Source organism: Exophiala oligosperma (genome assembly GCF_000835515.1).
Source record: "Exophiala oligosperma strain CBS 72588 unplaced genomic scaffold supercont1.4, whole genome shotgun sequence".
Classification (NCBI taxonomy): Eukaryota; Fungi; Ascomycota; class Eurotiomycetes; order Chaetothyriales; family Herpotrichiellaceae; genus Exophiala; species Exophiala oligosperma.
Genome location: NW_015622821.1, coordinates 1,330,245 through 1,355,055, shown reverse-complemented (window position 1 = coordinate 1,355,055; position 24,811 = coordinate 1,330,245). Strand labels below are relative to the sequence as shown.

General features: G+C 48.6%; 9 protein-coding genes across 9 annotated transcripts; 5 read left to right on the top strand and 4 right to left on the bottom strand.

Annotated features, from left to right (window-relative positions):
• Nucleotides 1-1,284: 1,284 nt before the first annotated feature.
• PV06_04623 (uncharacterized protein) lies at nt 1,285-3,203 on the top strand (the record flags this gene model as incomplete). Its single annotated transcript, XM_016405539.1, has 5 exons — nt 1,285-1,505; nt 1,586-2,116; nt 2,244-2,810; nt 2,896-2,986; nt 3,063-3,203. 5 exons carry the CDS (start codon nt 1,285-1,287, stop codon nt 3,201-3,203), a joined length of 1,551 nt encoding a protein of 516 aa, XP_016263745.1.
• PV06_04622 (uncharacterized protein) lies at nt 3,178-5,168 on the bottom strand. The gene has a single exon (XM_016405538.1). The coding sequence runs from the start codon at nt 4,954-4,956 to the stop codon at nt 3,298-3,300; it is 1,659 nt and encodes a 552-aa protein (XP_016263744.1). The 5' UTR covers nt 4,957-5,168; the 3' UTR covers nt 3,178-3,297.
• A 491-nt stretch (nt 5,169-5,659) lies between these two features.
• Nucleotides 5,660-6,956, top strand: PV06_04621 (uncharacterized protein; the record flags this gene model as incomplete). The annotated part of the gene is made up of 4 exons (XM_016405537.1): nt 5,660-5,909; nt 6,012-6,102; nt 6,186-6,627; nt 6,682-6,956. The coding sequence occupies 4 exons, from the start codon at nt 5,660-5,662 to the stop codon at nt 6,856-6,858; spliced, it is 960 nt and encodes a 319-aa protein (XP_016263743.1). The 3' UTR covers nt 6,859-6,956.
• Nucleotides 6,903-7,862, bottom strand: PV06_04620 (uncharacterized protein). The gene is made up of 2 exons (XM_016405536.1): nt 7,427-7,862; nt 6,903-7,317 (listed from the first exon to the last, which is right to left on the bottom strand). Exons 1-2 carry the CDS (start codon nt 7,626-7,628, stop codon nt 7,187-7,189), a joined length of 333 nt encoding a protein of 110 aa, XP_016263742.1. The 5' UTR covers nt 7,629-7,862; the 3' UTR covers nt 6,903-7,186.
• Nucleotides 7,863-11,145: 3,283 nt separating this feature from the next.
• Nucleotides 11,146-12,532, bottom strand: PV06_04619 (uncharacterized protein). The gene is made up of 4 exons (XM_016405535.1): nt 12,265-12,532; nt 12,040-12,214; nt 11,430-11,983; nt 11,146-11,378 (listed from the first exon to the last, which is right to left on the bottom strand). The coding sequence occupies exons 1-4, from the start codon at nt 12,443-12,445 to the stop codon at nt 11,353-11,355; spliced, it is 936 nt and encodes a 311-aa protein (XP_016263741.1). The 5' UTR covers nt 12,446-12,532; the 3' UTR covers nt 11,146-11,352.
• A 1,744-nt stretch (nt 12,533-14,276) lies between these two features.
• Nucleotides 14,277-16,738, top strand: PV06_04618 (uncharacterized protein; the record flags this gene model as incomplete). Its single annotated transcript, XM_016405534.1, has 2 exons — nt 14,277-14,289; nt 14,337-16,738. The coding sequence occupies 2 exons, from the start codon at nt 14,277-14,279 to the stop codon at nt 16,535-16,537; spliced, it is 2,214 nt and encodes a 737-aa protein (XP_016263740.1). The 3' UTR covers nt 16,538-16,738.
• Nucleotides 16,739-17,047: 309 nt separating this feature from the next.
• PV06_04617 (uncharacterized protein) lies at nt 17,048-18,928 on the top strand. The gene is made up of 3 exons (XM_016405533.1): nt 17,048-17,591; nt 17,649-18,349; nt 18,406-18,928. Exons 1-3 carry the CDS (start codon nt 17,492-17,494, stop codon nt 18,409-18,411), a joined length of 807 nt encoding a protein of 268 aa, XP_016263739.1. The 5' UTR covers nt 17,048-17,491; the 3' UTR covers nt 18,412-18,928.
• Nucleotides 18,929-19,185: 257 nt separating this feature from the next.
• On the top strand, nt 19,186-21,443 carry PV06_04616 (dihydroorotase, homodimeric type; the record flags this gene model as incomplete). Its single annotated transcript, XM_016405532.1, has 2 exons — nt 19,186-19,329; nt 19,498-21,443. 2 exons carry the CDS (start codon nt 19,186-19,188, stop codon nt 20,470-20,472), a joined length of 1,119 nt encoding a protein of 372 aa, XP_016263738.1. The 3' UTR covers nt 20,473-21,443.
• Nucleotides 19,447-21,912, bottom strand: PV06_04615 (uncharacterized protein). Its single transcript, XM_016405531.1, has one exon. It carries the CDS (start codon nt 21,869-21,871, stop codon nt 20,525-20,527), a length of 1,347 nt encoding a protein of 448 aa, XP_016263737.1. The 5' UTR covers nt 21,872-21,912; the 3' UTR covers nt 19,447-20,524.
• Nucleotides 21,913-24,811: the final 2,899 nt, after the last annotated feature.

The window sequence follows — 24,811 nt, the reverse complement described above, 5'->3', positions numbered from 1 at the left end:
GGCGGCTCTACTCTTGTTCGGTGGTGGTCCGATGCAAAGTTTCAAGGTGGATTTCCAAAGGTTCGCCAAAATCATACCGGGGTTCGGGACTGGTGTCGACACCTTCGAGGTGGTTGCGGATTTTTACATATGGGACGACGAAAAGGAATTCTGGAGACTTCAAGGAGATTGGGAGGTTTGTGTTGATGATGTGGAACTTGAAATGGTCAAAGGAGGACAAGACCATGACGAGGAGAATGCCGGTCAGCAGAGTGACGAAGACGACGACGACGACAAATTGTTATTCTTGACCGTGAATGATGATGGTGATGGTGATGTCGTTGTAGGTGATCAAGTCTTGGGTCGACAATTATGGGAGCAGCTTCAAAATCAAAAGACTGGTGGAAAATGAACTGGACTTGTCGTCGATGGGAGAAGGAGGTCGAAGTAGACCAGGGAGACCGATTACTTCTTCTCGGACTCCTCTACCTTTCCTCCTCTCACTCTCACCAGGAGAAGGGATAGCAAAAACTTACATTCTCTTAGTCTGATGTAACTTCAACCATTCTCAAGGTCATGAATCTCAGAATGACAGAAAGATGGGATGAACGACACAAACTCCAAAAACACATTTTCATCTACCCCTTCCATCCATCCACTTTGCACAAATGTTATTGTGTATGCGGGGCCAGGTAGTAAATCACGACGGTCCCCGGCATATTTATCTCTGGTCTGAAGGGAGAAGAAAAGTGTGGATGTGTGTGTTGTGCTGTACGGACTATGCACAGGTTGGCTTACCCCCTTATACCCCACAATTGCCCGATTCGTCGTGTCAATGAACTTCCACTACTTTTAGGGTCCGAATAGACGTCTATCTTTTGATCTTTTAAGGAGTGCCTCAAGACATGAGGATGTGGAATGAACAAATAGTTCTTCATTCGTTCCTTTTTTTGTGTAAAAGAAAAGCAAGGAGGGGAGTTGGTGAGGGTCTCAAAGGGTGTCTGTTAGTAGTACGAGGGAACCAGGTGTTGCCCATTGGGAACCACGGGATACCATACGAATACTGAACAACTCGAGCTACTTATTCTCCACGCAAACACCCGTCAATCATAGTGCCATGTTCAGTGATGACGACGGACATTGATTGAGAGAGATATCATTCGACACTGCAAGACATTTCCGAGCACGAGTACGAATTCGAGGACAAACCTATCGACATACACCATACAAACTATAGGACACCGAGTACACTTTATTCACCATTCTACATATTCCGACGACCGAGAACAAACAAACAAACAAACCATGGCTCATTACTCTTCATCACCGGTCTTATTGGCCACGTTGGGAGCGGTGGTGATATGGATTCTACACAAGTTTCTCCAACAATGGCAAAGACAACGTCGATACAAGTTCCCACCAATGGTGCCTGGGTTACCCATCTTTGGCAATTCATTCCAGATGCCCCTGACTCAAATCGAACAGGCACCGTGGGCACAAAGTCTGGCGAGGAAATATGGTGAAATGTGAGTTCCGAATCACCCAATAAACACACGTACACGCTTTTGTATTGGATAGGTGCTGACGTCGTAAAATACGCACACAGGTTCACGCTACGCCTCGGAACGTCCAACTTCATCTTCCTCAACTCTTCTCGAGTGGTGACGGACCTCATGGAGAAGAGGGCGGCCAAGTACTCCTCGCGCAACCCGATGCCTTTCGTCCAGGACCTGATGTCGGGGGGCAAACGTATCGTCCTCATGGGTTACACGGACCAGTGGCGAGACGTGCGTAAAGTCATGCACAGCATCCTCAACTCGCGGCAGATGACCCAGTTCGCGGAATACCAAGACCTGGAGAGTAAACAGTTGTTGTGGGACTACCTGGACCGTCCGGAACTGTGGTACCGGGCGAACCAGCGGTACGCCAACGCCGTGATTTTGAGCGTCGTGTTTGGGAGGAGGTTGCTTCTTGACGACGAGAATTTGGAACCTTTGCTCAAGCAGGCCGAAGAGATGGTGAAGCACCTACAACCCGGGAGCACGTTGGTCGATACTTTTCCCGCTTTGAGTAAATTGCCGACTTGGATGCAGTGGTGGCGTGCAAAGGGGTTGAGATTGTACGAAGAGTCGAAAAGGTACGTTCCTCATATCCCGTATAGCGTCGCAAAGTCTTCAAGGTGTGATCGAGGGAGTGTGGTTTCGGCGTGCAAAAAACTTGGGGTGGCGTCACTAATGCTAATTATTTTGTTAAAAAAAAAACAGGGTATACGGAAAAGAAGTTGATAGGGTACGAAATAGAATGGCAAAAGGGGACGCCAGACCTTGTTTCGCCATTGACTTTCTCAAGGAAACGGAAAAGACCACCATGGACGAAGATCAGAAACTGTTCGCCCTGGGAAGTCTGGTCGAGGCGGGAAGTGACACTTCACGTATGACGATGAGTCAGTTGATCGCCGCCGCCGTCTTGCAGCCGGATTGGGTCCAGAGGGCACGCGAGCACCTCGATCGAGTGTGTGGTGGTGTTGGGGATGATGCGAAACGCCTGCCGCGCTTCGAAGATAAACCTGGCTTGCCCTTCATCACGGCCGCGGTGAAGGAAGGGTTCCGATGGTATCCATTTGGGCCGATTGGTGTGCCACACATGATGAGCCAGGACGACGAGTACGAAGGGTACAAATTGCCTGCGGGCACCATGGTGACATGGAACATGCACCATTTGTCGCGGAGTCCGGACGAGTATGAGGCTCCAGAGAGGTTTTGGCCAGAGAGGTTCTTGAATGAGGATCTGAATAACCCACTAAAGGGTCATTGGGCTTTTGGTGCAGGTGAGTTTTCCGAATACAAGACCAAAAAAAAAGGAAAAAAGAAACGTGGTTCGGGAAATGCTGACACAATGAAACTCAAACGCAGGGAGAAGAGTATGTCCTGGTTATAATGTTGCCGAGACGAACCTTTGGATGTTCTTGTCGAGAATGTTGTATTGTTTCAATTTTGAACCTGTACCGGTAGGTCGAAACCCCCGAGTCCGATTGCATCTACTAGGAATAATGCGCGTGCTGACACTTACATCTTCAAAAAAAGGGGAAGGAGATTGAGGTGGAAAAGGTTGTCTGGCCAGCTATTGATTATCCTCCGTTTGCTGTCAAGATTGTTCCAAGAAGCCCGGCACATCGAGCTTTGATAGAGAAGGAGTGTTCACATGTGTCAGAGATAGTATATTAGAACTCGGGAGGCCCCCATTAGACTTGGAAGACCTCGCATAGCTTCGCATAGAGCAAAGAGCATCATTATTCGTGTCGGTTTGGCCCGTCACAACTCACAAGCCATAGACGTCCTTTTTGTCAAGGAAGATGAGCACTGCCTCGCTACCTCTGATACTGATGGTGTCTCCATTTTTAAACTGTTCGATGTCGAGTTTGCCCATAGCTTTCCCGTTCTGGAACGACTGTCCTGCCCATGTGACGTTTTCAGTTCTCGTCTCGTCCACGTATGGAGCCGTCATTCTCTTGACCCATGCCTGATCGGCCAAGCCCGGATTCAGATCCAGTGTGAAGTTCTCTGTCGAGTTGGCGTAAAACGGGTTCAAGTTCAGCAATGCCACTTTGCTCAATCTATCGTTCACGTAGAATGAATAACCTGCGAATCTTGCTGCGTCCACACCTTGCGGAGGTTCCAGTGCCTTGACCCGAACACCAGGCCCCGGGCCGTCCTTGACGGATGATGTGTGGAACGCCTCGGCCATGAACAATTGGCTGACGAAGCTGGGCAGGGCACGAGCTTTGCCACGTTTACCGCTGTCTCGTGGATAAAGTATGTCGTAGGTGGAGAAGCCAGGAGAGCCATCGTTACCGGCTGAGTTGACTTGATCACTACTCTGAAACACCAAAGTGGCACCTTGATGAAGATGAACAGATGAGGCATTGCGAACAGCGTAGATCAATTCGACATCCACCGACCACAGAGCTTGGGCAAAAGTGTCGGTGACATTCGGCTGGCCCGAACAGGAGATGGAATTGAATTCCCCAATCACCCAGGGTGTGCCGGAGTCCAGTGCAGCTTTTGCGGAAGGGTAGATCTCTTCATCCGCGTAAGTGGTGAGCTCGGTATGGTTGAGGATGTTTTGGGTGGTCGCCAGCGCCGCACGAGCGGGATCACAGGTCGAAAAAGCATACGAATGGATGGAGTATTCGGCGACTTGATCTGCGGAGTCTACCCCGGCAGGAATGATGTCGGCAGGCCGGACATTGAGTCCAGATTTGTCTGTGGTCGCAGAGGACGCCCACCATCGGTCACCGCCCAGTCGAGAAGCATTTTCAGCACCCAATGTGTGATTGACTGCTGCATCAATCTGTCCTGTCCACTGCTTCCACTGTTGCACATAGGCTGCTGTGATATTGTCCCACCGCGTGCTTGGATAGTTCGTGGGCTCGTTACCGAGTTCAAAATATTCAACCTTATCCTGCTGGTACATGACAGAAGCCAACGCCATATCCAGAGCAATGTCGAGGCTGTCATTACCGAAATTGAGCGTCGAGACGAACTTTGTACCGTTCGGGAAGTTGGACCAGCTGTGAAAGTAGTTGGGTCCGACTGTTGTTCGATATACTCCACCACTTGGACTTGTTGTACGTACAGGGTCTCCTGCAGATGCATCAAAGATCATGCTGTCCATTGTGATCCCTCCCGGTCGGATGATAGGTCTTCCGCCTCTCTCGTGGATGCGCGAGAGTAATTCGAACGTGAGATTGTTTGGTTTGCTTGCATTTCCAAAGAATTCCACCCAGAACGCAGGCTCAAACGAGAACGAGGCAAACGAAGAAGACTGTCCATATGATGCACCTTCTGCTGAAGCCGGAAGTGTGATGTCGAGAGTTGTTGATCTGGTCCAGAACGGGAAGCAGGTGGTAGCTTGTGCTGCTAAAAGAAGCAAGAAGCTGGAGTACCATACTCTGGTACCAGAACTTGTCGACCTCATGTTGTTATTATTGAGCAGCTTCAGAGGCTGGAGGCCATGGAAAAGTCAAGGAGGAAGAGGAGAGGTTGGAACGATCAACCGTCCATGGTGAATATATCTTGCTCGGTCTTCAATGTGCCGATAACATTGAAGGTCGATGCATGTTACATTGCTGATCAGCTCCACACAAGATGATGGGGTCTATTCTACTCGTATCTCTAGTACGAATGTTGACAAGCATGGCATAATTCATTAGTTTGACTACAGCAACAACAACTAAGGTGCGGATGATTTTCCGACTGCGGAGTTGAAGCCAAGAAATGACGACGAATTGATTGTGCGGAGAAAAACTGCTCAAAGACTCGGCAGGTCTCACCGGAAGTTGGACAATGAGAGGAGGGAAATGAAGCCAGGATTCTACGGTACCTCTAGGTACTATTTTGATATGACCACCTAGATCGATGACAATCTAAGCTTCTTGTATGGCATACACGAATGATTCGCTCAATGTTACCCAGAATACTCGTACCTAGAGCGCTGTGTACGGATGGGACGCCTATCATTTCTCGACATACGGACATGTCCTTCGCTATCGAAGTCAGACATGTGATATTGATATCCAAAGGCGACAATGTCTCACTGACTCATGGTAAACATTTGAGAGAGTGACGACTCTAGTATCGTACCCATAATCTCTCTTGACCTACCTAGGTATGCTAAGACGATGACGATCGCCCCCATGGAAGAAAAGGATCACGTCCAAGTCGTCAGTATATCAGACGATGAACGCCGAAAGGGCAAATACTCCCCGTCGACGCTCCAAAAGGCACTCGAGGCAATGCACCAAGATGGCCTGGTCGTTCTCAAGGATGTCATCGACTCCGGTCACATTGCCACAATCAACGAAAGGATGTGTGTGGATGCAGATAAGAAGAGAGTCGATCCATCTCAGACGTTCAATCATGGAGTGAAATGTAGGTCTCTTGATTTTCACCCCTTGGGGAGGAGGATATGCACTCGGTACAGTACGAGTCTCGATTTTGTTGAACATGAGCTCAAAACAACACTTCGTATAGCAAACTTCCTCCAACGTCCGCCGGTAACAGAATCCTCGTATCTTTTCGAGGGCGTATATTTCAACCCGTTTCTTCTTCAACTTGCGAATGCGTCAGTCTCTCCAACAACAAAGCGCATTGTTGTTTCTTGTATTTATTTATGTTCTGGCTCACATTCTCGAAAAAACAACACAGATACCTGGGGCACACACCGATATGGAACTGGTTGACTTCCAACGTGGCATTGTCCGACACACCGGGAATGCGCCAGCCAGCCCATAAAGACTGTTCTTTCGCCCATCCACAGTACCCTTACTACTTCGTCGCCAACATCCCACTGTGCGAGTTCACGGTGGAGACCGGGGCCACGGAATTTTGGTTGGGATCCCACGCCCACGCCAGTTACCACGAACAGGTCATAGCGACGAAACCCGAACAGATTGTCGAGTACGGACGCCTGGGAGAACCACTCCCCTCGATCACAGAGGAGGCAAAGGAAGCACGAAGATCCATTCGACCACCCATTCAACCCGAGTGCTCACCGGGAGATATCATGATACGTGATTTGAGATTGTGGCACGCTGGTATGCCGAACGAGTCGAACAAGAACAGGATCATGCTAGGGTTGGGGTATCAGGTGAGTTGCGTTCAAGAAGAGTCTACAAATTTTATCTAACCCAAGATACAACAGAGTCCGCATTATCCAAACTACAGTATGAGATGTCATTTGCCTTTGTCTCAGCAGGATTTCTTCATGCGGTCGGCGGGTGACATGGTCGAAGTGAGAGCGAATTTCTACGACGATGAAGAGTTTGATCAATTGACCAAAGATACCTGGTTTGAATTGAGACCTGATTATTTGAGATGAATACTTACCTTGGGTATTCAACATCTAATTCCGTCCCCGAGAGAGTTGAGATATGTTTTATGCATCGACTTAAAGACTATATTACATTTTACGAATACAACTACCTATACAGTAACAATGTTCCAAGTTTATCCCTGATGTTCGTACTGTTGTCCGTTCCCCCCTTTTTTTCCCAATATCAATGTCGATATACCGTACTCGCCATTCAACACGCCTAAGATTCCTCCTCCCAGTATCTTCCGACTTGTCATGTTATAATCTCCCATATCGTATACCTAATGTGATGATGATGATAATGTCGTCCTCGATGGTTCTTGGATTTTTTTTTCTAAAACTTTCCCAATCCACCGAGTTTGCTACTGACACCACCCAACCCTTGTTGTGCAGCTTCCTTACCCAGACCACCGGCGACGTTATCGAGTTCACCTTCTCCCATGACTGGATTCTTCTTGAGTGAATCTGGAGATATCAGACGTGTTAGTCGGCCACACACCTTCACATAGCTATAGGAGTACACCATCGAAGAACTAGAACGGTCAAGTCCTTCGGTGGATGTTGTCATTCTCACCTTTGATTGCGCCTTCTACTTTTTCACTTCCAACATTTTCCAAAACCTTGACCTCGGCCACCGCTTTGGCCTTGTAGTAACGTTTGGCGGCCCACTCTGCTACATCGTCGCCGTACCCAGTAAAATAAATGGCCGCGGCGGCAAGGACGAAGAGTGTGATGATGTATGTCAAGAGTTTGAAGATGGCGCTTGAGAATGACATTGTTCTTGTTGTTTCTGTTTCTCGTTTTTGTGGCCCTTGGTTTTTTTTTTCTCTTCCCTAAAAGTACTCCCTTTGGGTACAAGTAGATCCGGTCCTGGATACGGATATGGATGCGGGTACCACCTCGACAGGGTTCTTTTGGTAATTTCTATATAACTTTCTGTGAGCAGGTATAATCAAATCAAGTACCTAGACGGACCACAGGTACTCATAAATAGATACACAAACTAGGTGATGTGTGATGTAAATGTGCCAATACTTCCAAGTTGTACCTGAGATTCTGTACACCCTCACGCAGTACTGTAGAATTTTCGACGTCATACCTGAAAATTGACGGGTTCCATCAATGAAATGCGGGTCATGACATAACACGTCAAGACCCTTTTTTTATCCGCTCTACAATACAGGGGACCTAGGTAACCTGCCCGAGTAAAGACGGGACAACCTTGCAAGTGGATAACCATTGCCTGGAGAAGACAGTCCCCCTCGACGGGTTTGCACATCCATTTTCTTGCTCCTAGTACGATACTCCATGGCAAGTAGAACTGACGCAAAGGGAAAGGTTTAGATCGTCGATCCGGCGTATCATTTCCGTCATACTCAGCATACTCAGCATACACAGCATACACAGCATACAAAGAAAGCATGTGCTTTCAGGTACAAGTCACGAGGACGAAAGACTGGCAAACATCAACAAACACTGGTTTGGACTTCAAACACTAAACGACCGTAGATAGAAATCGATGTTCGTACATCATATCATTAGGCACGCTCTTTCGTTATGACCATCCCGGACCCAAAATACTAGGAACATGAAAGAGAAGGAGAAGAAGCTACTCAATGTGCAGCGGCCGCAGTACGAGTAGTGGCAGCAGCTTCGTGTAGTCGAAGTGGCACGCGAACAGGTGCCGTAGTAACACTGTACTGATGGCGCGTGACGGGATCCGTCTCGTGGTTCTCGAGCACATCGAATTTCTGAAGCATACGAACAATCACGTACCCGGCCTCGGTCAGGGCAAATTGTTGACCCAAGCAAATCCGTGGTCCACCGTTGAATGGCAAAAACTCCCACCCTGGTTTCCTCCCTGCCCACCGTTCGGGTTTGAACTCGGCCGCGTCCGGGCCCCAGATGTCCTCTCGGAGATGCATGACGTGGACCGTGTAGTTGACTTCCTGACCCTTGAGCACGAACAACGGAGAATTTCCGTCCGGGCCTCCGCCTCTGGGGATCGTGGTGTCCTTGGTGGCCCGTCGACTGTTGATGGGCACCGTCGCGTTGTGCCGAAGCACCTCGTTCATCGTGTGCTGCAGGTAAGTGCAACTCTTGAGCGACTCGAACGAAATATCCGTGGGGTTCTCGTACGTGCCGAACTGGTCGATGATGATGTCTCGAAGTTTCTTGAACAGGTCCGGTCGCCGGACGAGGTGGAAGAAGGTCCAGCCGAGGAGGCCGGCGGTGGTGTCTCGTCCGGCCAAAAGAATGTTGAGAAGTTGGCTCCTCAACTCGATCGGATCCCTGGTGGCTTGGACAAGTTCTTTCAAAAAGATATATTTCTCCCTCTTTTGTCCCTTTTCGCCGTGCTGTTCGCTCAGGGAAGACAAATCAGTGGTCAGGGCCAGGTTGACATAATAGTCTGCGAATTGGTGCACGATTTTGATCTTGTCGTGGAAGTGTTTGGGCGAGTATAGCCAGTACAGGTCCGCCAGGCGTCCTCGTGTCCCGACTGCCATGGTAGCCCCGTCAAAGGCAGGTCCAAACAAGGTCCAGTCCAGGTTGCCGGCCTCCCCGGCCTTCCGGTTCGTGTACCCTGGCAAAGCGGCGAGTTGGGAATCCACGCTTTGGCCGAACAGGAACTCCGTGGCAGAGTCAAGGGTGAGACGGAAGAAGAGTGGGACAAGGTCGACGACGTTGGTCCAGCCGTCGTCGTGTGCTTTGAGATGCTGGAACATGTCTTGGACATGGATTTCTTCAAGGTTCAAGTCTGCTACTTGTTGTCTGGCAAATTGAGGACGAAGCATGGTTCGTGAATGCTCCCTGAGGATGGGGTGTTAGTGACTTTTGAGGCACAAGGGTTCATTTCCACCTACCATGCTTTACCATCTGCCGTAAAGATTCCATTTCCGAACACCGGGAAGAAGTTTCCTCGCCGCTGCTCACCAATCTCAAAATCATTGAACTGTGTGGCAAGGACGGCTTGGATGTTTTTCGGATCGGTTGTCATATAGACTTCACTGCCAAAAATATTCTGGCGCCAAGTTGGAACACCCATCTTCTTGTGTACTTGGAAGAAGAAGTCGGGGACGATCTGCTCTCGGTCGGCTTGGAGGATATCCCAGACGAGGTCAATGCCCAGAGGCAGCTTGGACTTTCTCCTGACGGCAGGTTGACAGCCCCATTCCTTTGCTTTGCGAGCATGACGCAGCCTCGTGGCGATGGAAGAGACGATATAAAAGACTATGGATGTCACTAGCAGCCCTAGGGCTGCAAAGGGATAGTTTATTGCCATAACAAGAGGAGGTCGCTGAGAAACAGAATCAACAGGGCAATAGGGGATGTGAAGGAAAAGAGTATCACACCCAGAATGCAATGTACATTAAGAGGTGAGAATGTAGGGGGGTAGGGGTGTGTCTGATACAAGTACCTTTTGTGAAAAGGGAATCTGAGGGGCTGACCGTCCAGTCGCCTCATGGCTTGGGAGGACCGTGACGAGGATGGGGACTGTTTGCGGGCACTGCACGGAGTCTCGTATATCGTGCTTGGGGACATGGAGTGAGAATTCGTATTTCGTATTCTAGACGAATTCGCCCCGTCCAAGTGCCTATCCAAGTTAGAATCCTCCGGTCGTCCCGCCCCCACATGATGGTCTCAACGGCCATTGTGTGTACACCTTCTCGTCGTAATCACTGACACGTAGATGGACTAGTTGTAGGACTCGACCTTCCCCGCAAGTTGTTGCGACAAGGGATCAACAATGAGGTCGAGGCGATTGTCATCGATACGGGTCAGCCCTCCTGTCATTGGGTAGACTGGCCGTACACAGAAGGACACGGACATTTGGGTTGATCCGAATCCCAATTTCTGAGACAGTTGCCTCGGCTCGTAGGTGGTCATCAGGATGTCCGACTCGAAATTGTAACCCCCCAGGCAGTGAAGAACCATGGTTGCATCCAGACTTCCACTGGTGTCTGTGATCCGCAATCACGATCAGGCACTGACCGGGGAACCAGGTTACAGAAGGACACTCGATACTCAAGTACCCAGAGGACGTCGCCTAGCCAGGAATATTTTAGGGCTGACGTTATAAAGCAGTCAGCTTGTTGTTACCAATGTCTTGACTTATTTAGACAGGAATTGTCACCAAAGGATTCTTTTCGACAAGACGCGTTCCGCAGTCTGGGACCAACAGAATGCATAAGAGGGTGCGCCTGTCCCTTGGACTCCATTGGTGCTATGCTCGTATCGAGAATCATGGCTCGTGGCCAAGCCATGGCACTCAGCTCTAGGATGTCACACAAGGTCTGTGGAAAAGCATCGTAATTCCTCTATGCAAGTGAAACCAAGTTTGTACAGTGCATTTCCGGGTATCTGATTGCTCCATTGCATAGGCTGAAGGAGCCTCATTATATAATGTACACTTTTCGATATCAATTTCGTGCTGAAAGTGGAGGGTCTAGATAGAACAAGATGGAATTTCGGCAGTCCGACAACCAAACGACAATACAATTACTCCTCTACGAACGTCTTCATGTCTGGTTCAGAGTCAGTATATGGCAACCAATTCCAGAAACATCATCACTTACCATCGAGCCATTGTACATATTCTCGTTGCTCCTTGTAGTCGATGTACTTGGGCAAGAAGTTGGCAAAATCCACGTCGATACCTCTCTCTTCAAGATACTTCTCAAGCATTGCTTGGAGATCGGGGTCAAGGTTGCCAACGGTGGGACCAGCATACAGACTGCGGGCCTCTTGAGCGTCCTTGGGTGTTTGCGCCTCAAGCAGTGACTCTTTTGGGAACATGCTGATCGAGTCGAGCTCAATAGTACCTTCCTGCGCAACAGCACGAATCTCGATTGCCCGCTTGCTGGGCTTGGTGATGGTAATTGTCAAGTTGATGGGGTATGCCGGGGTCTCATCCGGAAGTCCGGTACCCTCTGCATCTCTGTCTGCAGGAGCAATGCTGTCCTCAGGCATAACATCGACTTTGCCTCCTCTTGCGCCAGATTGGTTGATGGTGGCCTTGTTCGACGCAAAGTCGACTTCGTCATCAAGAGCACCATCTTCGTCCATACCGCCATATTCGTCTTCATCGGCGATGTTGTCGATATCGGCAACGGTCAAAGCGATTTTGATCCTAAAAGCATGATCGTTAACACCCGCATCAGTAAAAGTGCTAAGCAGTGTCCTCACTTTTCATTGCCAAATTCTCGTGTGAAGAATACTTCATGAGTACCGGGCTTGTCTTGCACTTTCCAGTAATCGTGACCTTTGAGGAAATCGTTGATCTCGCTGAGTGCGCCTTCACCACTGTTTTCCAGCTCAAGCTGTTGTTCGGAATTCAACTTCTCGGAGAGTTCCACGTCGACTATAGATCATCAGCCATAGAACAGGAACATGTCCAGCCATCTCTCTTACAATCACCAGCAGCTTCTCGACGGAAAGCAGAAGTGGAAAACGCAGGGTATGATGCCTTCGTTGCCGTTTGCCATACTGGTCGACGGGCTGCGAATCTCGGGACTGAGGAGGAGTAGCGAACGATGGATTGGCGTAGGGAAGCCTTGGGCAGGGCCCGGCTGACTAGTCGTAGGGAGTTCATGTTGTGTAAATGAGAATACGATGCTCTCAAGACGCGGATGAAGAAAGAAAGAAGGTGCGCAGGTGGTTTCGATCAATGGAATGCCTGTACAGGTACAAAAGTATCCCAAGACTTTTTTTTCGCCTAACACGCCATTTCTCCAAATTGCGGATTCAAATGACATCGCAGCCTTGCGTCAACATATTCGCTAGAGAAATCATGTTATTGTTACGGACATCTATTCCTAACGCTAGAAAGCGACAACATCAACCTCCTACCTCGTACCTAGACTTTCTATTGTTTTGCACATCCTTTAAATCTCCTCTGGTAAGTGCTGTATACTACAGGACACGCAACAATCCCTTCTGAAGATCAGCAGGCACCCAATTCCGAGGGGAATTAATCTGTCCTCCGGGCTTGAGGCAATGACCCGTGCTTGAGAGCCCAGCTGTATCCCTAGATCCCCCTTTTTATGCGACCTCCTCAGTGAGCGTTCGATGCTTTTCTTGTACGCATTTTCTCGACGAACGATTCGTCGTGATGTGCTGACAGCCTTGATTAAATAGTCCAAGGCAAATCTTCGCAAGGAAGGCTCTCATAATATGTCGGGTTCATCCCGTTCTCCGGCGTAGAAAATGGCACATCAACCGTAATCGTCGCAGCCAGTCTTCGGGGAAGTTTGCTCTGCCAATGTTCGAGGATGCTGTATAGTCGTCATGCATCAACTGCCGATGCTCCTTCAAGAAAGGCCTTTGGGTGGAAAACTTGATGGCTTGATCGATCCCGATTTCACCACACGCACAAAATCCAGGGTGTTGAGTCCACTCCAGTCTCCAGTCCATCGTTCGAGCTTCGAGCGACCCTCATCGGTTCGCAATTCAGGGACCCAGAAGCCCCCGCGAAATTCGCGTTCTTCACCTTCCTTCCTCTGTTTGATCTGATCCTCTATCTTGCTGGGAGGCCGACCAGGTCGCCTTTGGCTCTTAGCTTCCTCCAATTGATCAGTCTCTCGATCAATGAAGCTACATCTGCGTTAGACTAGGAGCCGGTCATGTAGTCGTTGGAACGTACCCTTGCGTAAGGACGTGCATTTCTTCATCACTGACAGCGCCGACTGAACCCTCTAAGGCTGATTTGAACCAAGCTATCCTGTCGACTTTGAGCATACTGATTAGCAAATATCTACTTTGAAGCATTCAGCGGCAAATACCATATATCTGATTAGACTTGAGAGCGGCATCCATGATGCGGTGCAATTTTTCTTCTCGCGCACCGGCTGCTCGTAACCGCTTTGCATCTCGACTATTCTCGTGAAGACTGTTGGTTTTTCCTCCTTTCTTTTTAGCAATTTGTTTGTGGACTTTGTTCAGAGAGCGCGCCATATTTAATCGATAGAATCGAGCATGCAAAGATGCAATGTACTTCAATTACGACTACTACGACTACCTGGGGAGAATTCCTCGCTCTTGATCACTGTCCAAAAAAATATCCTTGGACCGGTAGAACTTCGGCAATCTTGATAGAGTGTTATCGGTGTTGTTTTTTGTCTGACTGCTTGATAGGCCGGTCACCCTCTGCAGAACGCTTGTCAGACAACCATCGACTACCCGAACAACGCGCCTTCAGCGTCCAAACGCGCCTCAACGAAGCAGTCGCCTGTCAATTGAGGCTTTGCATTCCACAATCTACCTTGTATTGTTGCACCAACTATACCGTTCAATGGCACGAAGTATTACGAGTGACGAAGTACACGATTGCCAAATCCTTGTTCCTCCAACCCTACGCCTATGTCGCGGTGTCGCAACATCTGATACTGGTGCGAATAGGCGGTGAGGGTTGGTATACTGCGAAAATGGGTATCAAGGGTAAGTCCCAAACATACCCTTTCTCACTGGTCGCTGACAACCTACAGGACTGTTGCCCCTGCTTAGATCAATTCAGAAGCCATGTACCCTGAAAAAGTTCTCAGGACAGACGATCGGAGTAGACGCGTACGGATGGCTACATCGCGGCGTCGTGGGGTGCGCTTTCGCCCTCGCCCTGGGAAAACCTACGACCATTCATATCGACTTTGTACTTAGTAGAGTTCGCATGCTGTTGGACTTTGGGGTGACACCATACTTGATCTTCGACGGAGACAATCTGCCCAGCAAGGCCGGTACGAATGAGGCCCGACGAAAGAAAAGACAAGAAAGCAAGGCTTTGGGATTGGAACTTTATAGAGCCGGGAAGACCAGTCAAGCGCAGCAGGAATTGCAGAAGTCTGTGGACGTTACTCCGCTAATGGCACGGCAATTGATCGAGGAACTGAAAAAGCTCAATGTTCAGTATGTTGTTGCGCCATATGAAGCCGATGCGCAGCTCGTCTACCTGGAGAACAAAGGTATCATAGACGGCATTCTTTCGGAAGACTCTGATCTGCTCGTCTTTGGTGCTAAGCGCCTGCTAACCAAACTCAACCAATATGGGGAATTGGTTGAGATTGAGAGGTCAGATTTTCCTTTGTGCAAAGACGTGAATCTCGCAGGGTGGACAGATACTATGTTCATGCGACTCGCTATCCTCAGTGGCTGCGACTATCTGCCGAATATTGAGAAGCTGGGCCTAAAGACTGCGTATGGCTACGTGCGCAAATACAAAGATATCGAGAAAATCCTGCGCATAATACAATTCGAAGGCAAATTGACGGTTCCAAACGGCTATCTGGATAATTTCCGGCAGGCAGAGTTGACATTCCTGCACCATCGCGTTTTCTGTCCCATGGCGCAAAAGATGGTTTTCCTCACAGACCTCAGCCCAGGTGCTGTAGAGCAGGATATGCCGTATCTGGGACCCCACGTCGAGGCGGACACAGCGATAGGCGTAGCATGCGGCGACCTTGACCCCTTCTCGAAAAAACCTATCCAGCTCGGAACCGACCAAGTGGCCAGTCGACCTGCACTGGGTGAGAATAGACGACAGAGCTATGCAACACCTATGTCACTGAAGCCGAAGAAGTCCATAGAGACCTTTTTCAAGCCGCACCGACAGCCACTTGCTGAGTTGGACCCTAACAGCCTCACACCATCCCCGTCCCAGCAGAGACTTCTAGAGCGCCATCAAAATGCTTCCTGGGAGCCCAGGCTTGCGAACTCTGCGCCTACGCTTAAGCGTAGCGTGACCGCGATTGTGAACTCAGCAACGAACACCAACCGTTCGGCTTTCTTGGCCAGGGCGTCTACGATGTCCACCTATCAGCCTCTCAAAAGACAGCGGTTGTGCTCGGACTCGGCGGATCCTTCCCCGAGTCGTGAGGTCAAGCAAAGCCCTTTCTTTGCTTCGGCAGCTAATGAAGTTGAGGCCAGCCCGTTGGCAGATAAGAAGGGCAAGGCTAAGAAGAGTCGACGATCTGGGTTTCAGGTCTACTCAGATGATTTTCTTGAAGACAATGTGCCGCATGAGACAGGGTCCGATGTACAGCAGAAAGCTAGCCCAGCCAAACCTCTCCACCTACAGCCAATCGTTGATGCCTATACAAACCAACAGCATGATGACAATGATGTTCCTGAATCAGTACCCCAGTCTTCGCCTCCGGCCGAACCATCTTCCCCATCGTATCCATCACTACCGTCGGCTTCAGAGACGAGCGCCGATGGACAGGAGTCGACCCCCAACGGGATAGAACATGTCAATCAAGACAAAGATCCTGAGGCGTTCGTGGATCTTCTGGAATACCATGTCAGAAAACAAAATGAAAGGCTACTTGGAAAATTTGCCTTCGAATCACCACTGACGACTAAAGCTCCTCTACATCCAACAACGACTGCAATGCATCCTCAAAGGATGCAGACAGCTCTTCTGAGTACATTTACGAAGACAGGTCCGACCACGCGAAGCCATCGAACACCAGAATTATTACAGACCTTTCAATACCAGTCACCTGAAAGACGACGATCCGCACTCAACTCGCTTAGCCTTCCCGCTGTTGCAAAAGACGACGTAGCTGTAGCGGCAAATCTGCGTGGAAGTGAGGACGCTATTGTACCGAACAGCGAAGACGATGGCTCCGAGATCGGTTCTCCTGTTCAAAAACCAACCCTCGATTTAAGCGCCTTTGCTTTCGTCCCCGCATGATGTGTTGGAAGTTTGAAGAAGCAGGGACTGTATTTGGCGTTTGTGGTATCTCGTTAGTACATCTCAACCTCTGAGATGACGTGGGCTTTTGGAACTGGTTGACCTGTGGCTTGGATTGGGCGTGAATCCCAAGCGTAGGCACAAAGAATCATTGGGTATGATTGATGCTCGAAGCACTTTGTGAAATTGATTTTAGGCAGGCAACATTATTAAAAGCACCAGGAAATAACGTGTTTTGAGCGACAAGAGCTTTTGGCTTATTCCCAATAGTCTACCAAGTGATGCCGGTGGTTTTAGAGCTTATGCTTGCAAGCGAAGGGTTTAGCTACAAACACAAAGTGACATCACGGAGCCTCGCGGACAGAAACTTACAAACGAGGCTAGCGTGGCCAGCAAACCGGTTGGCGGGTGCGCGACAGCGCCGGAAACTAAATGGGCAAGGCTACGCTAAGCTACTCTTGGTACCATGTTTTGGCTCCCTTCAATAATATGTACCAAAAATTATCACGCCCAACCACCTGAATATCATATTCACCGCATATACCAACCTCCACGATTATCAATGGCAAACCTCTGAGACATTATGGCAATTGGTGCCTTGCAGTCCCAGTCTTCGAATATTGCGAGACTAAATCAAGCTACGCCTCTCTCCCTTCTCTTCTTCCCTATTCCTCCCATTCCTTGTGCCATCAAACAAGACGCAGGCAACTGACTTTCAGTTTTCAGCAACCTCTGAATTTTAAAGCATCGATTGCGATATCTCTAATTCAATCCGCATCGCGAAACTCGGACCTCCCAAGGACGAACCGATCTGCCTTGACCACCTCTTGAACCGGGCGCTGTGCCGATATCTTGCCTGTGCTGAGTTTCCATACTATCCACCGTCCGCACGGACGGTTACCCGCCAATACTCACGAGACTCTCAAAAGCCATCTATATTGAACATTGAGCACCATGGCACCTAGATTCGCAACAGGATGGAGGAGATTCGTGCCGTTCATAGGCTACCACCATGTCCTGATGATCTTCATAGCCATTGCAATCATCCTATTATGTGAGTAATTGCCCCCAGACTGAACACCAGGCATTCCAGCTGACTTTGATTGTCCAGCACTTCTTCTTGCAGGATGTTCATCGACCTCCCCTCTGATACCCGACATCTATCTCATCTCCCTGTACTACCAACAATACCCTCCTGTTTTCAGTGCAGTCCAGGTCGACCCAGGGGTTTCGACTGCCATCGCCAACATTGTGAATGAGGCCGATCTCACTGTAAGAGTTGGATACTTTGGCATATGTATCAAGGCCGATGGCGGCGCATGGATGTGCAACCAGAATTCGACCGCCCTTGCAGATCTGGTCAGCGTTGATCAAGACCCTCTCAACCTGATATGGGTGGCCAGTACTTTTAAGAACGCCATTGTCTTCCCATACCTCCTCATCATCGCCATCGTCCTCGCCTTCCTGACCTTTATCCTCCTCGCAACATTCCCCGGTTGGCACACGAGTACCGGGCCAGATGGCTCCGAACACGAAGTACGGCCGTTCCCTTCAAGAGCTGTGTCACAAGTGGCGTTGGCAACCATCTTCATAGCATCAGTTTTTGTACTGGTGTCTGTGATGTGGCAGCACACGGCGGCTGTGGCGGCAAGCATAGTGACCAGGGATCTCGGCAATGGAAGTGTCAAGTCCGGAGTCGGAACAGCCGCAGTGGTCCTAGGATGGTTCGGCTTTGGACTCCTTGTGATAGTGACACTAGGACTGCTGGTGATGATACTGAGTATACAGTTGTTGGACCGACTTACTGATGAGGTATGAATTACACATATGCCTGAACACAAGAGAGGGTTATGCTAACCCATCGACAGGACTAAACTGCATTGCACAACGGAGAATGAGCGACTTGGATTTATTAATGCATATGAGAGAAAGCCATCGGATCTCTCATGGACGAATGGATATGACGGCAAATGGCGTTCGACAAGATACAAATTCGAATTAGGTGTTAAGCATTTCTTCAAAGCAGCCGTATCTCATACCCCGTTAGGGAGGAGAGGACAGATTGAGAGGACGTTGAACGCGATTACCGGTTACAAATCTGGTACATATGAAGGAATTCTACAAATTGCTGGAAAAATTGAAGTTTGGGGATCAACGGGGATACGTGATAATGTTGTGAAATGGATAGATTGATGGGAAAAGGGACTGCAAATATGTGATACTGGGCACAAAAACACACCAACCAACATGTACACTTTTTGACACGATAGACAGAAATGCTGAAACACCATTTTCTCGACTTGTTTACTGTCGTTAGACTTGTACTCGTACAGAGGACTCATGCGGAATTCTTTGTTGTTCCACAGGTACACGTACCTAGTTAACTGGTAGGGCTTGTGTTAGTTTATGTATTGCCAGCAATGATCCGCCCTATACCACTACGGCAGATCAACAGGGCACTGGGTACAGCACTCTTCATTACGATCAACCTCTTTGCTGAATTTTGTATCGCACGGAACGACGAGCAAGGACTTGTATCGTTCCTTTTCCGCCTTTCCTCTCAGAACCAACCCGTAAACCGAAAGTTTCTCGAACCCTTTTGAAGATCGCCATTTTCACTAGTCCTTCAACCCTGGCACACCACAAAAATGTCATCACCACCTACCACCATGTTCGACGGGCTTGTGCTGCCGGCGTCGGCGGATTTCCATGTCCACCTTCGCGACGGGGCCATGCTCGAAGCCGTGGCCCCGACGATCAAGCAAGGCGGCGTCGAGACCGTATTCGTCATGGTGAGTTGAGGGAACTGTTTTTGCATCCTCGAGCTCTTTTGAATCAGATCAAGCGTTATCCTTTCATCCATGTGTTCTTGGCAATGAGAACGACCAAGCACTGAGTGATGTCTATCGATTGGTTTAAAGAGAAGGGTGTTAACATTGTTCTTTTCTACTATCAAACAGCCAAATCTCGTCCCACCAATCACCACCGTCGAGCATGCACTCTCCTACAAACAGACCATCTCAAAGTTCAGTGACGCAACGTGCCTCATGTCACTGTACTTGCACCCATCCATCACGCCGGACACGATCCGAGAAGCGAAACGATCTGGCGTCATCTACGGAGTCAAGTCCTACCCGGCGGGCGTGACCACCAATTCCGCCTCCGGTGTTGTCGATTACGAGCAGTTCTATCCGGTCTTCGAGGCCATGGAGCAAGAGGACCTGGTGCTCAATTTGCACGGCGAAGCTCCCCCTGGCGAAGACATCACCGTGCTCAACGCGGAGGAGGCCTTTCTTCCGACTCTCTTGGATCTGCATCGTCGGTTCCCCAAGCTCAGAATCGTGTTGGAGCATTGTACGACCGCCGCGGCCATTGAGGCCGTCAAGAAGTGCGGGCCAAATGTCGTCGCAACCATCACCGCTCATCATCTCAGTTTGATCGTGGACGATTGGGCTGGCGATCCGATCAACTTTTGCAAGCCGGTCGCGAAACTCCCCAAGGATCGCATTGCATTGCTCAAAGCCGCCACGGGTGGTGACGAGAAGTTTTTCCTCGGCACAGATAGTGCGCCGCATCCTTTGCGCGCGAAGAAAGGCGGTATGGGATCTGAGATGGGAAAGTGTGCGGCGGGTGTGTTCACACAGCCATATGCAACCCAGTATGTCTTGCAGGCGTTCGAGGGCGCGGTGTCCAAGGGCATGATCGAGAAAGGGCGAGTGTCGCAGGATGTATTAGAGGGGTTCCTTGGTGGCTTTGGTCGGAAGTTCTATCGGGTAAAGGCGAGCGGAGCGAAGATCAGAGTCTCGGCGAAAGAGGAAAAGGTGATTGAAAAGTTGGCGGTTCAGTCCATTGGAAGCAATGCGTCAGGAGATGTGATTGTTCCGTTCAGGAGGACTAGCCCCATTTACTCCTTGGAATGGATGGGCAAGGTTTAAGCTGAGGTTGGTCTGCTCCCGCTGGTCACACGTCGCTCACGGTGGAACGATATCAACCCACCCTATCCTCAGAACAAGCGGAATCGAAGAATCTCTGGGTCAACAAGGCGGCTGCCACGCTAACATTCAAGCTGTCAACATCTCCATGGTCCGGGCGAGCATTTGGTATCCCAACCACACCGTCAGCGAGATTGTGCATGAATGTCCGAATCCCTGCACCTTCATTTCCTAGGACAAGAACGCATGGATATTGCAACAAGGCACCTTCCGCTTGCAAGGCTACGGTCTTTTCGTATTTTCGGCGAGAGGGGCTGTGAACCTTACTTGCAGATTCGAGGGTGGCATCGGCGACAAAGAACTTCCAACCATTTGCTCGGGACGATTTGATGAAATCTCTCTCGGATTTGATCTGCAGGATGGGCATATATTCAACGGCGCCAGATGAAGCTTTAGAAGCTTGAGTCGGCGCAGGAGTACCGTGATCGAGAGTGAGTATGGCATCAACGCCCAAGAACCAAGCAGAACGCACTATTGCTCCGAAATTGCCTACGTCGTTGATGCGGTCGAGCAATAGCATGAAAGGGTATCGGTACGCTGGTCGATATGAATGTCCAGGAGGCAATGGCTTCTCGATGCCAAATACATCTCCTTGCACTTTGGCTCCAGAGTTCTGCGATCCTTGGTCACTCCATCCAATGGTAGCCAGTATATCATGCTCCGGTCGTTGAACAGATGGTAGCGTGGAGACTTGCAAAGTAGAGAGAGCAGAACACTCCAAGAGGACGCCACCATGGGGTCGTCCACCTGTGACCTTGGTAAATCTTCGCTTCCAAGTTGGCCCTCTAACATTTTCAACGCGTATGCCATGCTCTTTAGCAAGGCCATATATATCCCGCAGAACCTCACCATGACCTGAGTTCTGGCTGCTTGTTCGCCTATCCGCAGAAGTCATGGCACGCCTTGGATATTCTTCCTCTTGTTGTTCATCAGAGAGCATGCTATAGAGCTTGTATATCTTGCGCCGCCTGGCCTTCAATGCGGCTATAACTGAGTGAGGCCCAGCGATGAACTCCGAGGTGGCTGTAGTATAGGGCATGGTTGTCGGAACTCCATCATCTACTGCACTTCTGCTCTTGCCACTACGTATTGTATTTGTAGTCTGACTAGAAGCCACATCGGCCGAAGCAAATTTCTTGTCGTCTGCTCGTTCATTTCTGCCTGGTATTGCTACATTTCGAGGAGTCTCGCGTCGTCGTTCGTGCTTGACAGCGCTGTACTGTCCATCGCGAATTCCCTTCTCAATGGCGCCGGTTAGGGAGATCGAACGTCTGGATACAGACTTGAGGAATGTCGACGGGGCGACTCTCGTCCGCAGAGCATTGTGAACGAAGAGCGGCATTCACAGTTTTAAAGATGTTGGATGTGGTTGAGAGTACGGAGTACGAAAGTACTCAGAAGATTTGGAGAAATTCTTCCGTACAGTAAATTCCAAGACCCTTGTAAAGTATTGTGCTTTGCAAAATTCCGTAAAAACCTTATTTTTTTGCAAGTTGTATGAAATCTGCACACCGCCATATGGCCTGTATCAACAAACTCATCCTGCAGCCGCAATAGCCCTAGATAGCACTGTAATTTACTGCAATATATCGTAACTACATACAAACATGATGTCGAATCGTACAAGGCGCACAATAACTCCATCCCGTCGACTCCAGGAGTCATTGGCCTCTCAATCACTCCGCGAGACCCTTGTTACTCGCAACGCTCGCATGAAGCGCAAAAGCGACGGCGATAGCCTTGCAACGAGGGCTAATAGGGCAAGTTCAAAGCGTCGCGCTGTGTCTCTAAGCCCTCGTCCCTCTCGAACGGCTAGTCCTGACCTGCCAGAGTCATCAGAGTCGCCAGAGTTGCCGCCGAGACTAAGTATTGAGGAGGACATTATGTCGCAAGCACAGGAAGCGTTAAATCTTCTTAATGAGGATGATAAAGTCTTGTCTATATCTAGTAATGCTAGAGAAGATGATAAAGAGAAGGGGGAGATGTTAATGTAAGCCTCTCTGTCGGCGTAACCTGGTTATCGATCGAATACTTTGCCGTATATCGCGGAGAATGACTTAAGCCTAACTGATATGGACTCTATTGAATTAGTATTTGAGATTGATAAACTTTTCTATGATATCGCCATAGAAATCTTTATTAAGAAGGTTAAGATCCTTAGTACGGAAGTATCATGTTGGGGTTTTGATATTGTTGATACACTCCTTGAGTATAAAGGTTAACTTGAGTATTAATATAATGACTACAATCGAAAGACTTATGAATTACGCCCCCCTGTCTTCGGGGGTGAGTTCATAATTAAACAAGGTAATAAAAAGCTTTATTCCTTGATTATGAAGACTTAGGAACACTTTGAGAAGGCCTGTTAAAAGTGGTGGGAGCTTTATCATGCTTGAAAAGATGGCTGTAAGAGTAGGACTGAACTTAGTGCGCATTTGGCACTAGTATACTTGATTGTTGAGAAGCTAAAATGACGTTGACTAACTAGTTGATATGGCTTATTTAGTGAGGACGTTTTGACATTGTCATTATCTTATGATGATGTCTTCTTAAGCCGTTATCTTGACTTGACCTAAACACGTCGCTATTGTAAGGAAAAGGCTAGGAATAAAAGGTTAAAGGGTAAGGTAATCTTCGTAACATAATAATAGTGAGAAGAAAAATAACTTTAGGCATAAAAAGAGGCTGCCGCCGGAGTAAGCTTCCTTGATATCTTAAAGAGACATTATTGTAAGTTAAAGAATTGTAAGAATTACTTTTGTCTATGTGTTGATTATGGAGGATAGTATTTTCCTCTATTCACGTCATTAGTTTAGCGTTGGAGTGATATGATTGCAAAGAAGGCTCCTGGTGTGACGGCTGACCAGGTGCTGGACGTGATTATGGTGGCCCTTCTCTTAGAACGGAATAGGAATGAGAAACGCTATGATGCTATGTATTAATCTCTGCCTATTTACTCGCCAAACTATATGCATCTGTTTGTGCTTAATATTGGAGGAATCCCGTTGATGAGTCACCTGGCATAACCTCCCGCACACGTCTATTAACCTCCGTTGTTGATAGTCGCCGCCGCCGCCGCCGTCACTGGGCCTCGATTAAGCCCTTCATAATGAGAGGGTGATGATGATTAGAATATGTAGGAGTACTTTAATTGGCTAGCGACTAAATATCCTATTTATGCGTTCAAGTTACTAGAGATTAAGCTCTCTGTTGCGGATTATGGATGGGGCTTCTCTGATCTACGAACATGTACAGATGAACATTGGAAGGCTATGACTGTTTCGGCTGGTTTTGTGACTAAAATCCGTAATAACCTTAAGGAATTTGCGCGTTTAGCTATAATAAGTGGAGACGGTTTTAATGATAGTATAAATGGACGTCTGGTGAGTGTTATATTGTTAGGGAATAGTAGTTAATGAGGGCTTGTTGCATAACTCGGTGTGGTGTTAGAATTATTTTGCGTGTTGCTATCTCACACTATACCTATTATGGTATATGGCTTAGCCAATTATAGTTAGTGTGATTACGTGGTAGCTATATTTGCATAACCTCAAGAATAGACAGATCAAGGTATATAGACTAGGCTTATTATTGCAGGATGAGATGCCTATAGCCCCTTCTTTTTTTATCTATTCTCTGCTAGTTACTATGCCTCATTAAATATAGCCGTATCTGTGGAAGTAATTATGAGCTGTCTTGGCCTTATAGACACTAGTTATTGCTAGATGAATGAAGGTATTAAAGCTATTCTCATAATAATAGCCTAGTTCTCTATTCTTTCGCATCCACTCCTTTAACTCGTGAAATGACATCTTAATTGGATTGAGCTCTGGAGTATATGGAGGTAAGTACTTAAGAATGACGCCCTGCTTCTCGCATATTCGCTTGACTCTATTGGATCGGTGGATAGTTGTATTGTCCATGATTAGAACGGAATGATCTCCTGGGAAGGGGTTTATCTTGTTAAGCACTCCTTGGAGAAATGTTTCGAATCGTTCGGCGTTAAAAGAGCCTTGATAGACCTCATAAGTGAGCTACCTGTCTGTTGTCATTGTAGGTAAAATGCTCTAACTGGTAGATCGGCCACCTGGTAGTTGCACTTGGTATGGAGTGTTGCGGGCTGACCAGCCAAACTTTCTATCCATAGTTCTATTGTTTGCGGCGCTTTCATCGAGTGTTACTAGCTGGTTACTGGTGTAATTGGCTATCTGTGCTATATAGGAAGCGACAAGTTTATCGTCTCGCCTGGTGTTAACTCTGGTTACCTGTTTGTACGTGACAT

What these genes read in the sequence shown, in the direction of transcription:
- PV06_04622 (XM_016405538.1), bottom strand. Translation starts at nt 4,956, where the DNA reads ATGAGGTCGACAAGTTCTGGTACCAGAGTATGGTACTCCAGCTTCTTG.
- PV06_04620 (XM_016405536.1), bottom strand. Translation starts at nt 7,628, where the DNA reads ATGTCATTCTCAAGCGCCATCTTCAAACTCTTGACATACATCATCACA. An exon ending in AGTAGAAGGCGCAATCAAAG is followed by an intron (nt 7,318 to 7,426) that starts GTGAGAATGACA and finishes TGATATCTCCAG; the next exon opens with ATTCACTCAAGAAGAATCCA.
- PV06_04619 (XM_016405535.1), bottom strand. Translation starts at nt 12,445, where the DNA reads ATGAACTCCCTACGACTAGTCAGCCGGGCCCTGCCCAAGGCTTCCCTA. An exon ending in TCGAGAAGCTGCTGGTGATT is followed by an intron (nt 12,215 to 12,264) that starts GTAAGAGAGATG and finishes GATGATCTATAG; the next exon opens with TCGACGTGGAACTCTCCGAG. An exon ending in ATATGTACAATGGCTCGATG is followed by an intron (nt 11,379 to 11,429) that starts GTAAGTGATGAT and finishes ACTCTGAACCAG; the next exon opens with ACATGAAGACGTTCGTAGAG.
- PV06_04617 (XM_016405533.1), top strand. Translation starts at nt 17,492, where the DNA reads ATGGCACCTAGATTCGCAACAGGATGGAGGAGATTCGTGCCGTTCATA. An exon ending in CATTGCAATCATCCTATTAT is followed by an intron (nt 17,592 to 17,648) that starts GTGAGTAATTGC and finishes TTGATTGTCCAG; the next exon opens with CACTTCTTCTTGCAGGATGT.
- PV06_04615 (XM_016405531.1), bottom strand. Translation starts at nt 21,871, where the DNA reads ATGCCGCTCTTCGTTCACAATGCTCTGCGGACGAGAGTCGCCCCGTCG.